Below are 14,299 nucleotides of genomic sequence, written 5' to 3' on the forward strand. Positions count from 1 at the left end.
TACACAGCGCATTGCTTATTGTGCTCCTTGATTCCAAGAAGTCCAGGAGAAGATGAGTCATGTGGGTGAAGCATCACCCAAAGTATAGAACAAAGAAAGTAAGATTCAGAAGTTGCAAAGATTCAGAAGATGATAGTCAAGAAATTATATTTATTCCTATAAATTGTGAAATTCTCCAGGATTGCAAACAGTTGCGAACCGCTCAATTACCGCTCAATCGCTCAATCGTCGCTCAATTGTCGTGCAATTGTTGAAGTACAGGTTGTTGACAGTTGATGCTGGTTAAAGGTTTCTTCGCTGGTCGTTGGTTATGTCGACCTAGAAACTTCATTACAAGGCCGTATTTGATGTCAAGTTGTTGATTTATGTGTCGTCATTATTACGGAAGAAGTTGAAGAAGGAATAAACAGACAAGTAACTGTAAAGCCGCTGTTTGAGTCTTCAATTAGCGTGTTCGAACTAAGCAATTAAGAATTTCCACGTGTAGTTTAAGAAAGGCAGCTACACCCTCCTTCCCCCTTCTCATCACTTAAGTATGAATTTTGTTATGAATTGAATTGACGCGTTTGAGATGTAAATAATTATTATCTTTTGTTTTATGTTTGTTTATGTATACATATACTGTATTCAATTTATGTTGCCCTGTATTACGTTCGTTTAGAACTGGTAACCTGGGCCCATTATTGTAATTGTTTCCCTTTTTATGAATAAAAGGTGATTTATAAACAAATACATTCTTGCCAATTAAGCAAACTTGTGACCCAATTATTAGCTGTTATTACCAATTTGGACATATTTTAACTAGTTTTGTAGACAGTATGTTGCCAAGTGATGATTAAAAATTTTGCCTTTTTTGCCCAACTTTTTCAAGAGTGTACCTTCTTAGGTCACCCAAAATTTAAACATCACTTTATTAACGTCGACCAAAATGTATAGAGGCCACCATGGACCAATACCAGTATAGGCTTTATAGACTCATCGACTGTTACTGATTATTCTAATAATTTTGTTGAGATCTAATTGATGCTCATTTAAAAGTATCACATGAAATGGTCAGAATATTGAGTCTTGTCGAACCACGAATAAGTTTGGCAGGGGAGTGCTGTCATTACACATCAAAAATTTCTGATAGATAGGGTCACATTATCTTTCCAAGAGACATTAGAGTTTGATCGACCATATGAAGGAATAGTTTGGTGAGAAAGAACTACCAGGAGAACTATTTGCATTCTTTATTTTAATGTGTATTTTCCCTGCACTGATTCCTTTCGGGTGGCTCTGACCACTGGCGTAAATCCCGGGGGGGGGGATGGGGGGATATATCCCCCCCCCCACTTTTCGAGGAGGGGGGATGGCCTGTACAAACATCCCCCCCCCCCACTTTTTACGAAAGAAATGAAAAAAAAAATCACAAGAGATAATTGTTTTATTGGTGAAAATTCTTCCTAAAATACCGCTTAACAAATAAAACAATATTATTGAATCATAAAATGCAAATAAAGAGCCAGTTCACCATTTCCAAACGAAATACTTATGTCATTATTATGACATTGAAGCGAAACCCCCGTTTCTTCCAATTCATCAATGTTGGGATCTTTGGGAAGGGATTAAGATGGAATGTCAAAATTTTTTAATGCAATCTCTAATAAAACCATTAAACCATCATGGGGTAAAAAAGATAATAATATTGGAGGGGTATTTGCCATATGGACATACAGTGGCGTAACTACGAGGGGGGCATGGGGGGCACATCCCCCCCCCCCCCCCCATCGGCTGACACAAAAAAAAACGGGGAAAGGGGAAAAGGAGAAAAGAGGGAGAAAGGAAGAGAAACGTAGTGGGAAAGAAGAAAATATTATCCATTATAATGTTATATTATATTATAATTATGTTATGTTACATTACATAAGAAACATATTTATCATAACTTTATGAAACATAATTTGCCCAGGGCCTACGTCTTCATTGTTCCTGGTGCTCGCATTGTCTGTTTAACGTGATATATAATCCTGTTTTACTAAAAACATCCCGTTTTCAAGTCAATATAAACCAAATATATTTCCTAGCACTTGAGATATCATTGTTTTATGTAGTGACATATGCTTCTTTTTCACGACTCAAAAAGTGATTGCCCCATGTTAAGGTCTTCGTATATATGAAACATTTCCTGTCCGTGATTACGTTCGCATTAGTGGATTGGTGAGATATGTCTGCTTTTCATAAATTCCTAAAATCAGTCCTTTAAATGTCCCTTCTGATCTGAATATCAAAAATGTTCAGCTCGCGCTTCGCGCTCGCATCATTTGGTTAATGAAATACGTATGGTCCTAGTTAATTCTTACAAAAAAACCTTAGAATACCCCATTTCAGGTCTGAATTATCTAAATTTTCAGCTCGCGCTTCGCGCTCGCATTGTTTAGCGAGACAGGTACCTATCATGATTACACAAATTTGATTATAATGTCCCTTTTTAGGTGTGAATATAAAACAATTTCAGCTCGCGCTTCGCGCTCGCATTATTTGATCAGTGTGATACATATCAGTTTAATGACATTGTCCTTAAAGTGTCTCTATTAGGTCAGTATAACTGGCAACTGAGCGCGCTCACTAGCGCACTCACTCAGTGATTCAAAATTTTTGCTGGTGCCCCCCCCCCAATGCCGTGACCCACGGTACGCCACTGTGGACATATCAATGGCAATTCTTTGCATATCTAAAAACATGATTGCAAAAAAAATGCCAAAATATTTCAGTCATCCCCCCCCCCCCCCCCACCCATCAACACGGATTTACGCCAGTGGCTCTGAGCTGTCAATCTCGCTGTCTTCTCTAAAAAGTCTCCTTATTCTGAGCTCAATATACATAACGTTTTAGCCTACATAATTATCCTCTTAGTCACCCAAAGTCAAACATCTCTTTTCCACGTCGAGCAAACGTACATGCCTGTTTCCCCTCCCTAGATCTCTCGTATCAGAATGCCAACGCCTTAAATCCTCTGTGTGCATAAACCTACTTGAGTTCGAGGCCATGCAGCATCCGGGACGCGTTCGGGAGGACAACAGTTTTCTTCTCGATCACTTTGCTTTGGAATTGTCATTGGTGGTACATGGCCTGTACATGCGGGAGAGCTAGACTGCAGGAAGGAAGCCTCCGTACATTAATCAATAACGTCTTATGAAGTTGATCGATCCAAAATACTTGGTATTCCCCATCGTATAGCCAATACTCCACTGGACCGTGTCATTGCCCTCCTTGTCCCAGCTAGCTTGTTTCGAGCAACCGTGGTCTCTGGATCAGCTAACGTAACAGGAACGTGGCTGTGCTCTGCCTTCTGAAGACAATCAATACCATTTGTTTTTTCTGGGCTCCGTACCACAAAGGTTAGCAATTGATCGCTTATTTGAAAGAGCATTTCTGATTGGTTCCTAGTCAGTCTATTGAGCAAGATGCACGTGCAACGATGATCTCGATAGGCTATTTCATTTCAGCGATTAATTGTTAATCTTTGTGTTACGGGGCCCTAATGCTAGCACGTACGGTCTGCATCACTGACGCACTGTATCGATCATCCTCAGAACTTTTGTGCGGACTTGGACTGTAGTTGATCAGGTCGGAGATCTCACGTGAGAGCAGAATAGCGGCCCACCTAATTCTGCTGTAGGTTTATGGTCTTCAGCTGATGCGGTTAAGGCTTCAAGCCAACTCGGACAAGTGGCTAGATGGACATTACACCAACTGGAAAACAACCATAAATGGTAAGTCTTTTACCAAAGCTTTTTGTCATGCCTATTTCTTTGGCTATTAGCGCGTGAATATTTATGATGTATATATTATTTTAAACAATCAATATACATGATATAGGCCTACAGATATCCCAAAAGGCCATGTTCGTTATGATGTTGATAATTTATATTATTATATTGAACGTGGACTCAATGCATCTGCTTAAGCACAGTTTCTATATGATTAAGAGTAAAGATTAATAAGCTCAATGTACACCAAGAATTTGTGACGCCTCCAATGAAACAAGACCACCTTATTTTTATCAAGAGCTGCATGGATTAGTAATATTGTGTCCGTATGGTATTTCACTGCACTCTAAAAAAAATACTGGGTTAAAGCGCTCCATGGGGGTAATGTTGTGTCCAACCAACATTGGGCATTTCTTTTGGGCATTTTTATTTATCCAGTGTGATGACAATTTTGGCCATTCTAAAGTAATTGCTGCTTATTGTTTAACCTTACTGGACAATAGGCTTCCTGCATTAGGTAAAATACTGCCCAAAATTGGTTTGACACGTAATTACCCTCGTGGTGGTAGATTTTTTGCCCAATATTTGTTAAAGTGTGCAGAAATTATATTCATCTGTCATACAAGTCATGCAAATTATTTAGCAACCGTCAATTTTGAATTATTCACCCGTATCCAAGAGACTAAAGTAAACCAAAAATATTTAATTTCTGATATTATGTTTGCGTTAAAACTGATAAACTATAAAATTTTACCTTTGTAAAATATTTATATTTTAAGCCTTGAATTAGAAAATATTTTTTTCTTGATCATATTTAAACCACTGTGTGACTGTACCAACCAATCATGCTATTAAATCAATGACTGTCTTACACGATATAGAGTACTGTAGGCAAGCCAATATTTTATTTTTATTAATGTTTTAGCAGTAAGAACCACGGGTTACCCTGTTGCATAAAAAATAAAATGGAGATCATTAAACGCGACGACTTTCCCTGTTAATACACACTGCATGCTAACTATGCGACACTAGTGTTTGGCTGTGATGGGATGCACAATTCTGAGAAGAATACAATTGCATAATTACAATGTTAAAGAGGTAACAGGTAAACATTTGAGGCGAAGGGGTAAACATTCCGAGCTAGTCGATGTATGTTTACCCATCCCCTTCATACCTGTCTAACAAAACTACCCTTTGTGACATATGGGATGCAAGCTAAGGGGGAATTAGTGAGTACCATCAAGAACGGCATTTTGAAGCCACCAACGATTGCGGAAATTTTCCGAGTTTACGAAGGGAGCGATTACGTGAATTCTTGGCCAAGAGCAAATCATGAAATATTAAAAAAACATACAAAATATTAAGGATTCATATCAGGGCCCATAGGCGGGGGACGGGGGGGGGGGTCCTGCCCCCCCCCCCCTAAATTTGAGGTGGGGGGGGGGACGGTCCCCCCTAAAGTTTTTGTTGATAACCTTTTTGTTTTTTCTTGTCAAAAACTTTTGGTGGTCTCCCCCTAAAATTTGGTTGAAACCCTTTTTTTTTTTCTTTCTTTTTTGCTTGTCAAATTTTTTACCTGAGTCCATCCCAAAATTTCAGGTGGACCCCCCCCTAATTTTTTTTGCTTCCGCCGCCAATGTCAGGGCCCCGTCTTACAAAGAGTTACTATTGATCCCATCAACCACAACTATATATGGATGGCCAGTATTTTTTTGTCAAAATGTTATCTATATATGATGAATATTCTCTTGGAGATTCAGTGTGATTCTTTTTGTTTACCAAGGAGATTGCAAAAATGGATGGATTTCCATACAGTTGAGATTGATCGGATCTATCGTAACTCTTTGTTAGAAAGGGTGTCCAGATCATGTAAGATATATATACATAAATATATATATATATATATATATATATATATATACAGGGTAATACTCTTAATGCAAACAAGCTAATCTGGTCCCTAATCATACTCCTCTCAGAGTGAGATGGAGGACCAATCCTGTGGAAATATGATTTCAATATTTCGGGAGTGATTTTTTAACCTTTTTTGGAGTGAAAGTGTAAGAAAGATGCACACTTTCACTCAAAAAAAGTAAGAATTCACTCTTAAGAGATTGACATCTCATTCCATCAGGACTGATCCCTCATCTCACTCTGAAAAGAGATAAGAGACCTTTGCATTTAGAGAGTATATACATGTACATGTATATTATGTAAGATACACAACGATATATTCCTTCATTATCGACTTTCTAATACATTTTGTGTACGTACTACGCGGCCAAACGAAAATATTTGAAAGGAGATTTAGCTGGAAATCCAATGATTGGACAGCAAGAATCACTGAAGGGTTCGCGCCGTCAGTGGCATGTATATATTCGGCCATTAGTAGAGGTAAAAGAACTTGAAATGGATAGGGCAAATCTGCAATAATCCCAAGAATTCCCATACTTTTTTTGTGCAGATTGAAGGGCACCACACCTGGATTGATATGAGCCATTTTGATGAAGAAACAAGCGGAAATCGACCAGATATCTCTTCCCACATTGTAGCAGAAAGAAACCCACAACAACTCCCAAATATGACTGTAACATGTCTGAGGCGGAAGGCGTTTAGAAGTCCTTTCCTGGCGATCTGTACATTGGCAGTCGGCTGCTGCGCCCTCTATATGTTTTATGGTTATCGGACGTTTACAAAAGGTGAATTCACTGAATATTTAGGCTCCTTTCATTATGACGTCATGATCTCATAGCGCCCTCCCTCAGAGGATATAGGAATATATATGTCGGAGATGTGCCGGCTGCAGCTGCAGATCACTAGCAATCGCTTCAGCCTCTGAGATTGCGGTTTGATGAGACAAGGATGCTTTCTCGTGCTATGAAATAAGCAATTATGTATATTAGAAAAGTTCATAAATATATGCTATTGACAGAGGTTGCTAAATTCAAGCACGAGAGTACGAGAAATATGCACATAGTCCATGATTTTGTTCCATAGTAGGACCACCTTTGAGAATTTGGGCCAATGTAGGAACCAGTGCACCATAGCGTCGTGACCGTACCTTCGGGTAGGAAAGGGGTTAAGATTTTATGGGGGCCAAATTTACAATGGAGCAGATAGTTATTAGCATATCGGGTACATACCAGGAAATGATATGCAAGTACACACCATTATCCAAAATCGCAGATTCCTCCAAATTTAATTTACTCGTATATAATTGAACTATGACTTTTGTGAGCGCGAAGCGCGAGCTTAATTTCTCTTGTTATCATGACCTGACAAGGGACGTTTCAATCACCGTTTAAATTCATTAAGAGGATATAAGTATATTACTAAACAAATAATGCAATTGTTATTGTTATAGTAATTTATCAAAAATATATTATTAATCTTTCCTCTATAGCGCCTCGATATGTTCATGTTGACAAGCTCTCTTCGTCTCCTTTAGAAGGAAACACGAATGCTTACATCTCCAATCAGATACTGCATTCAACTGTTCCAAAGTCAAAGGTGAGCTATGCTTGTTTCGCTTTTAGCATGCCTAGATGGGCTATTTCTACATATTGCTATTTTAGGTCGTAGTCGTCGTCGTTCTTGCTGTGTGTGTTTTTTTTTCTTAAGGGGCGAGGGCAATTTAAAAGTTGTCTTAGGTATTAATGATAATGATATCTGATTGGCGTATGACTCTAAGAACAAACAAATTATAAAAAAAACACGCATACACTGAACGTACAGCGGAAAACATCAACATTTTGCATGTTATTCCAAAGCAAACACAATGCAAATAAAATGTCGGACGAAAGACTACAGACTTTGTTGAAATAACATTCATCATCACTAATATAATTTATGTAACGTGCATGTTTGTAAAATTGATCACAATTGGCCTTTGACTGCGATGATATTTTAATAAACCGTTTAATCTATGTATCTATCTATCTAAGATCGCTCAATTGGAGAGCCCCTGCCATGTAAAAAGAAAGGTCATGGATTCGATCCTGGGGCCCGTTGCAGAAGGAGTTGCAATCAATCGCAACTCTAAAAATCATGCGCAACTTGATTTTCAACCAATCAACAGCGCGCATTTTTGACTTGTGATTGATTTTTTGACTTGCGTTTAAACGCAACTCTTTCTGCAACGGACCCGTCTGAATCATACCAAGGAATTTTTTTTTTTTTTTTATGTGAGATTCTTCCTTGTCATGCTTACGACGTATTAAAACGGAGAAGGGTAATACACGATGTTATACATGGTTTTCTGGTAAAAGAGATTTTGAGCTGAAGTGGCTACCCGAATGGGTGAACAAGAAGTATTATTGTTGTAATTATTGGTATCATTGTCATTATTATTATTTTCATTATTATAATTATTTCTGCTATAATTATTATTGTTGTTTATATCATTATTTTCATTACCATTATTATTATACGGAAATCATATATTTAATGTGATTTATTTTTATTCATTTTGTTTCTAGCAGGTGAAAGAACCGCCTTCAGTTGGAAAAGACATCGGAACAAAGGACTTCATTTTGAAATTCAATGAAGACAACATCTCAGTTACTAATGCACCAGAGCACATCTCACCTTCTAAAACAATGGACAGTGAGCCTACGAATCACGTGACTGCATCTAGGGGACATCAATTTCACAATAGAACTGCGAAATTAACTGAAAGCCCTACACCATCAGTCGAAGAAATACTGAAGCTTCAAGCAAAGCGGAAGCAGCGAATTGCAGATGTATGCCACGAACACAGATTGAAAATTGGAGGGAACTTTTTATACAAGGATACCTTTAGACATATGTATGTTATTGAAGATCAGAAACTTTTATTTTGCTACATCCCAAAAGTTGGCTGCAGTAATTGGAAGCGTGTTCTTATGGTGCTCGATGGGAAGCGTGACGTCATGGATGATATAACGAGCAGAGAGGCGCATGCGCATAACGGGATAACGCGTTTCGGTATGATAAGTAAAGAGGAACAGGAATATCGATTGCAGAACTATCGGAAGGTGATGTTCGTGCGTAATCCGCTCGCGCGCGTGGTCTCTGCGTACAAAAACAAGTTTGCAGATTTGGCTGTCTACCGCACGGCCCCTCCCGTTTTTCACAAATTTGGGAAGAGAATCGTGAAAAGATATCGAAATAATCCGTCACCTCTAGCATTGACGACAGGAGAAAATGTCACGTTTGCCGAATTCGTGACTTATCTGACAAACAAGAATGAAAGGCTGGAGTTCGATAGGCACTGGAAAGAAATGTATAAGCTTTGCTCACCGTGTCAAATCCACTACGATTTCATTGGCAAACTAGAAAATGCATACGACGAGGCTGAGTATGTTTTACGGAACATGAACTTCACACGATCCCTAAGTTTCCCGGGCAGAGAGAATAGCCACCCGACGAATGTGAGCAGCAGCGGTACAGATGAATATTTTGAGAATTTTTCTACAGAGACTCTAAGAGCACTATGGGATATTTACCATACGGATTTTGAATTGTTTGGATACCCCAAGCCAGATTATATCAATTAATGTTTGGAAGACCTAGCAACTTGATTATTATTACTTCTTTTTTTTTGTTAATGTGGAATATTCGATGGTAAAAGGATAAAATAAGGCCTCCACTGTCCACCATTCCACTGAATGATGCTGGGTTGGAGCGTAACCCGACGCTCATTTCGTGAAAAAAAATGATTTCAAACATCGGATATATCTGTCCCCGGCCTTTCGGGAATAAGGGGGCACTTTTTTTACGAAAGTTCGTGCTATATGACGGGACTACCCTACCCGACGCAATCACTCGGTGAAATGGAACAAGTCATGAATATTATATGCCATGTTGGATCCTAACTCATAACAATGTCTATTATTTTGTTCATAATAATATTAGTAATATTACTTCTCAAACTAGCGTGTGTATCAACATGGACCTACATGGTGCTTTCTATCGTCCAATAATGACTTTGTATAAAAAAAAGGGGTCGCATATTTACAAAATGGAATAAGTTTGAAATTAGCATGATTACGTAGGTCTGGTCTAGTGTGGTTTTACTGTAGGGCTCATGATGGGCCCGTATTCTGGACTCGGATTTAACTTAGACCATGCATGGTCCAGTTATTCTAAGATCATGGGAAGCCAATCATGGCAATTTTTTTATCTATATATTTTTTTTATTAATAAATCGTCAACATACAAATCTTTTACATCAAAGTTCACTATAAAGACTGTTCATATGGTATGTTTCTTATGGTTATTATGCACGTTCCTAATTCTTTAATGGTGAAAAAAATTATTTAATCTATCCTTTCAAGGTAGAGAGTCAGATGCGCTGAAATTATGAACCTCTAATTTTAGAGATTTGTGTCACAAATAATGACCTTTTGTGTCACAAATAATGACCTTTTGTGTCACAATTGGCTAGACATAGTTAAACCACAACTTTAGACTAGAGTTTAAATTAAACACGACTTCAGAATACGGATCATGGTGTTGGTCTATGTGCCTCACAGGAATAACCCTGATAGACCTTTTCGATATTGTTACCATGGTTACCATGTTCTCTGAAGTTCTGTCTTAACGATTTCAGTGAATGACCAACAACGTGTATAGATCGAGGTCCCGTCTAATGAAGAGTTGCGAATGATTTGATCAATCTCCGCTATATGGAAATACATCATTGTCATAATTTTTCCTACCGAAAATTTGCACAATTTCACTTGTAAATAAAGAGGAAGAACACTGATTGGTCAAGACAACGATGAATGTAAGAGCATACACTATATCTAGAAAACATTCTGACCTAACCACGGAAATTGGATCAATGGCAATTCTTTGTAAAGAGGTGGCCCATATCACTTCTGCTAAAGTCAATACATGATGTTACTGATTTGCATTGTTCGCACGAACGATATCACATTAAATTTTGAAACATATGCACGCTTCTGAAAAGATGTGATGGTTTCATAGACACAATAAATAAAAAAAAAAGATTAGGCGACTCATTATGCATATCACTCATACTAATGAAACCTCTTAAACGATCCGTGTATGTAATAGGTAATGAGGTAATTCAGTGCGTCCCACAAAAAAGGAGTGTTGTTTTTAGCGATAGATTTCACAATTATTAATATGATTTTACTATAAAGTTGATGCTCATGGCAAGAGTGGAAACTCATCTTTAGTTTGAAAACAAGAGCTTTGCAAATCGTTCATGCATGGCAGATCACAAACAATGAATATTGAGACATATCAGAAACGATTTGCGCAGAAACTCTCGTGTGGATCTGAATCCACTCTCATTTCAGGGGTCAGTAACAGAATACAAAAGAAATACTAATTAGCAAATCGTCGAATAAGCAAGATCGTCGTTCCACGAACCAATCCTGTCCAATTTTTCTGCGCAACCTGGTTTTGACTTTAAAATTCCAAACCCGTCTTGCTCAATTAATGCGTGAAATGTTCGTCTCGTATTAATTGTGTTGAATCAAATTAAAGAGGAATGATTGAATTGTATGATTATGTAAATAAAATATTATAATTTCTTTGCCATTGACGGAAAAAGACATGGGAATCCCGGTTTCCCTTTTTTCTGGGACGCTCTGTTTATTTTGTCTCGTTCAGTAAGTCGGTCTCTCTTTTTTAATTTCTTATTTGACCGTGTTCTCCATGACCCTTTAACATGTTGACGGATGACCAGATACTACATACATCTGATTGTGCCTTCATGTTATTGATTTGTGGCTAATTTTATTGAGATCGTGTTGACAATTTTATAGTCACTCGTACGTGCTTTATAACGTGTCGTTTGATCTCTATATGTATAGGCCCTCCCTCTGAAATATTTGAATAAATTATTGGTTTTGTCCAACTCTATATAACGTTATAAGATCACATCATTTGCATTCATGGTTTCTCTTCATGTCATGTGCATTATACTTTTAGTGATATTTCATCATCTCAACAACCCGGCAGCTCACCTTGGTGATTAGTTGATGTTAACATGGTTAATAAGCTGAAAAAATAGAGCAAAATATTAACTCCCTGGATATTTTTTCCGCTTCCCTTCCTTACCTATATTTATTTGATACAAGAGAAGGCAAGGGTTTGGGGTTTTTTATCAGTTTATTGAATATTGTTAGAAAATTACATGTACGTTCAATTCCATATCAGGTATGTTTAGTCTAAAAAATCAAGCGTATGGTCTTTTTAACACAAATTTGAATTTTTGTGCATTTAATCATAGTACTATGTTTGCATGCAATGCAAAGTTACACTTAATTTCGGGTATGGAGGCGTTGCAAGATTATTTGCAATCAGTTGAAAATATTTCGTTGCAACTTTACAATATAAAGCTGTAGCCTTTGTTAGATTTACAAGAGACGGATCAGCAGTCAAACACAATTTTGCGTATAAATACAAGACAAATGATTGTTTAGGGACCGAAAATAGACTTGAAAATGACTGCAAGTTTCTCATAACGCCCCATTTGGCTAATTTGCAATTGAACATAGGTTTCTTGCAACACCTATTTGATTCACTTTTTTTTTTTTTGAGAGGGGATATTTTTCCCCTTAAAGTCACGCTCCCTCCAATCCGGCCAACTAGCTATGTTATGCTATGTACATCGTCACAAGGCCCCATGGTAGACCAACATATTGTTGAATGGGCTTCCATGTTATTAAACAAAAAATAATAATAAAATAAATTATTTCCTACTTTTCTTCCTCTTTCCCGTATTTATTTTCTCTGTCTCTCTCTCTTTCTCTCTCTTCCTCTCTCACACAGGTTCCTTCTTTTCCTATTTTATTCCATTTACGTATTCGACTTTCCTTTTTCGCTCTCTGCATAACGGGGGGGGGGGTAAGACAGCAGCGTTGGAACGCGACCGTTTCGCCAACAAACTCCTTCATTTAATAATGATAATAATGATAATGATAATGGTAATAAAATAATAATGATAATAATAATCATGATAATAACAATAATAATTTCATGAGGAGTGCAGGGCCGTTGGGGCACGGTTTCCTTCATCCCCTCTTCATTTTTGTTTATTCTTTTTTTGGGGTCCCCTTTTTATTTTCCTTTTCAATTCCACTTCTTTTTTCCCCTTTACCCTTTTTTAGGGGTGGGGGCAAGGCCCCTTGCCCGCTGTATCCGCGCCTGTCGAAGGCAAATTCTTTTCTCATCAGACCTTTACTTTTTTTCTTTTTTTATATCTTTTCCAGTCATTTGTGGGGAAAATGCTACGCAACAATAAACACCATCCTTTATCTTTAAAAAAAATTATGAGTTCACTTTTCCCCGTTTTTCTCTTCCCCTCTTGGTTTCGTTTCGTTTGCTCATCTCTCTCTCCCCCTCTCTTCCTCTCTAATTTTCTCTCTAGCTCTCTCTCTCTCTCTCTCTCTGTTCTATATTCACGCATAAAACGACAGTTGAACTATGTGGTTCGATCCTGCACCAAAGTAATTTTTTTTACGGCAAGATGGTCAAATCAGATCATCGAGGTACAGAGACTATGGTGGCCCTGAAGGGACATCGCAAATAGACCAAATCGCGAATATTCACGACGGAATTGGCGACGAAATTCACGACATCGTGAATTTTGTCGCCAATTTCGTCGCGAATTATTCACGACGTCGTGAATTTCGTCGCCAATTTCGTCGTGAATTTGTTTTGCTTGCCTGGGCGGTATGCGGGTTGAAACCAATTCGTCTGCTGCTATTCCTCCACTCACAACAGGGTCTACATTCATTTAGTCTAATGCAATTATATCTATTAAATTTTCGCCTAACAACCATATGGTCCAATAACCATTTGGTCCAGTCATCACTTCGTCTAATCACCAGTTGGTTTATGACCATTTCGTCTCATAACTAGTTGGTCTAATATCAATTTTATTTTCCTTAATTTCGCCCAACTAACAATTAGTTCAATTAGACCAAATGGTATATGGAATAAATGGCAATTGGACCAACTTGGTTATTTGACGAAATGGCAGTTAGACTAAGTGGATAGTGGACGAACTGATGGTAGACCAAAATGATAGCAGACGAGTTGGCATTAGACCAATTGAAAATAAACCATTGAAACGACAGAACGATGTCCACTGCTATCCATATGCATAGGTGGATCCAGGGGGGATGGGGCCGAGGGGCCCGCCCCCCCCCCCCCCCTATTGGCGGAGCAAAAAAAATAAAAAAGGGAAGAAAGAGATTTTAAAAAAGGAGGGAAAAGAGAGGAGAAAAAAAAAAGAGGAGGAAGACGAGTGAAAAAAATAAGATGAGGGGAAGACATGGAAAAAATAGAATCTTTCATGTCACTATATAAAATTTTCGCTCGCGCTTCGCGCTCGCATTGCCTGTTAGGTGTTCCAGGGGCGAATCCAGCCTTCGCCAATAGGGGGGGGCCGGAATTATTTTTTCAGCCATATTTTCCCCGATCGGCCGCTCGAAGATGATTTTTGGTTTCTGTGAAGGGGTAGTCTTCTTAGCTTTATTATTATAAATCAACATAAATATATAATATCATAATCCTTATTTATA

General features: G+C 38.0%; 2 protein-coding genes across 8 annotated transcripts in view; one reads left to right on the forward strand and one right to left on the reverse strand.

The window, feature by feature from the left end:
- Nucleotides 1-3,326, reverse strand: part of LOC129262884 (glycine N-methyltransferase-like) — a 37,253-nt gene extending 33,927 nt beyond the window's left edge. Inside the window, exon 1 of the mRNA XM_064101055.1 lies at nucleotides 3,014-3,326. Coding sequence (XP_063957125.1) covers nucleotides 3,014-3,036 — 23 coding nt within the window. The 5' untranslated portion in view covers nucleotides 3,037-3,326. The remainder of the gene's footprint in view (nucleotides 1-3,013) is intronic.
- Nucleotides 108-10,788, forward strand: LOC129262885 (carbohydrate sulfotransferase 11-like). 7 transcript variants are annotated; one of them, XM_064101048.1, is made up of 5 exons: nucleotides 108-533; nucleotides 2,961-3,755; nucleotides 6,217-6,451; nucleotides 7,156-7,262; nucleotides 8,231-10,788. In XM_064101048.1, exons 2-5 carry the CDS (start codon nucleotides 3,753-3,755, stop codon nucleotides 9,287-9,289), a joined length of 1,404 nt encoding a protein of 467 aa, XP_063957118.1. In that variant the 5' UTR covers nucleotides 108-533; nucleotides 2,961-3,752; the 3' UTR covers nucleotides 9,290-10,788. The 7 variants fall into 7 exon arrangements, with proteins under 7 accessions (XP_063957118.1, XP_054756837.2, XP_063957121.1 ...); XM_064101051.1 differs by lacking the exon at nucleotides 108-533 and having other exon boundaries at nucleotides 2,973-3,380; nucleotides 3,531-3,755; nucleotides 8,234-10,788; XM_064101050.1 differs by lacking the exon at nucleotides 108-533 and having other exon boundaries at nucleotides 3,016-3,380; nucleotides 3,576-3,755.
- Nucleotides 10,789-14,299: the final 3,511 nt, after the last annotated feature.

This window comes from Lytechinus pictus, chromosome 6, assembly GCF_037042905.1.
Source record: "Lytechinus pictus isolate F3 Inbred chromosome 6, Lp3.0, whole genome shotgun sequence".
Taxonomy (NCBI): Eukaryota; Metazoa; Echinodermata; class Echinoidea; order Temnopleuroida; family Toxopneustidae; genus Lytechinus; species Lytechinus pictus.

Excerpts from the sequence above, each read along its gene's own strand:
- LOC129262885 (XM_064101048.1), top strand. Across the intron at positions 6,452-7,155 it reads TTATCGGACGTTTACAAAAG|CGCCTCGATATGTTCATGTT; the intron begins GTGAATTCACTG and ends TTTCCTCTATAG. Across the intron at positions 7,263-8,230 it reads CAACTGTTCCAAAGTCAAAG|CAGGTGAAAGAACCGCCTTC; the intron begins GTGAGCTATGCT and ends TTTTGTTTCTAG.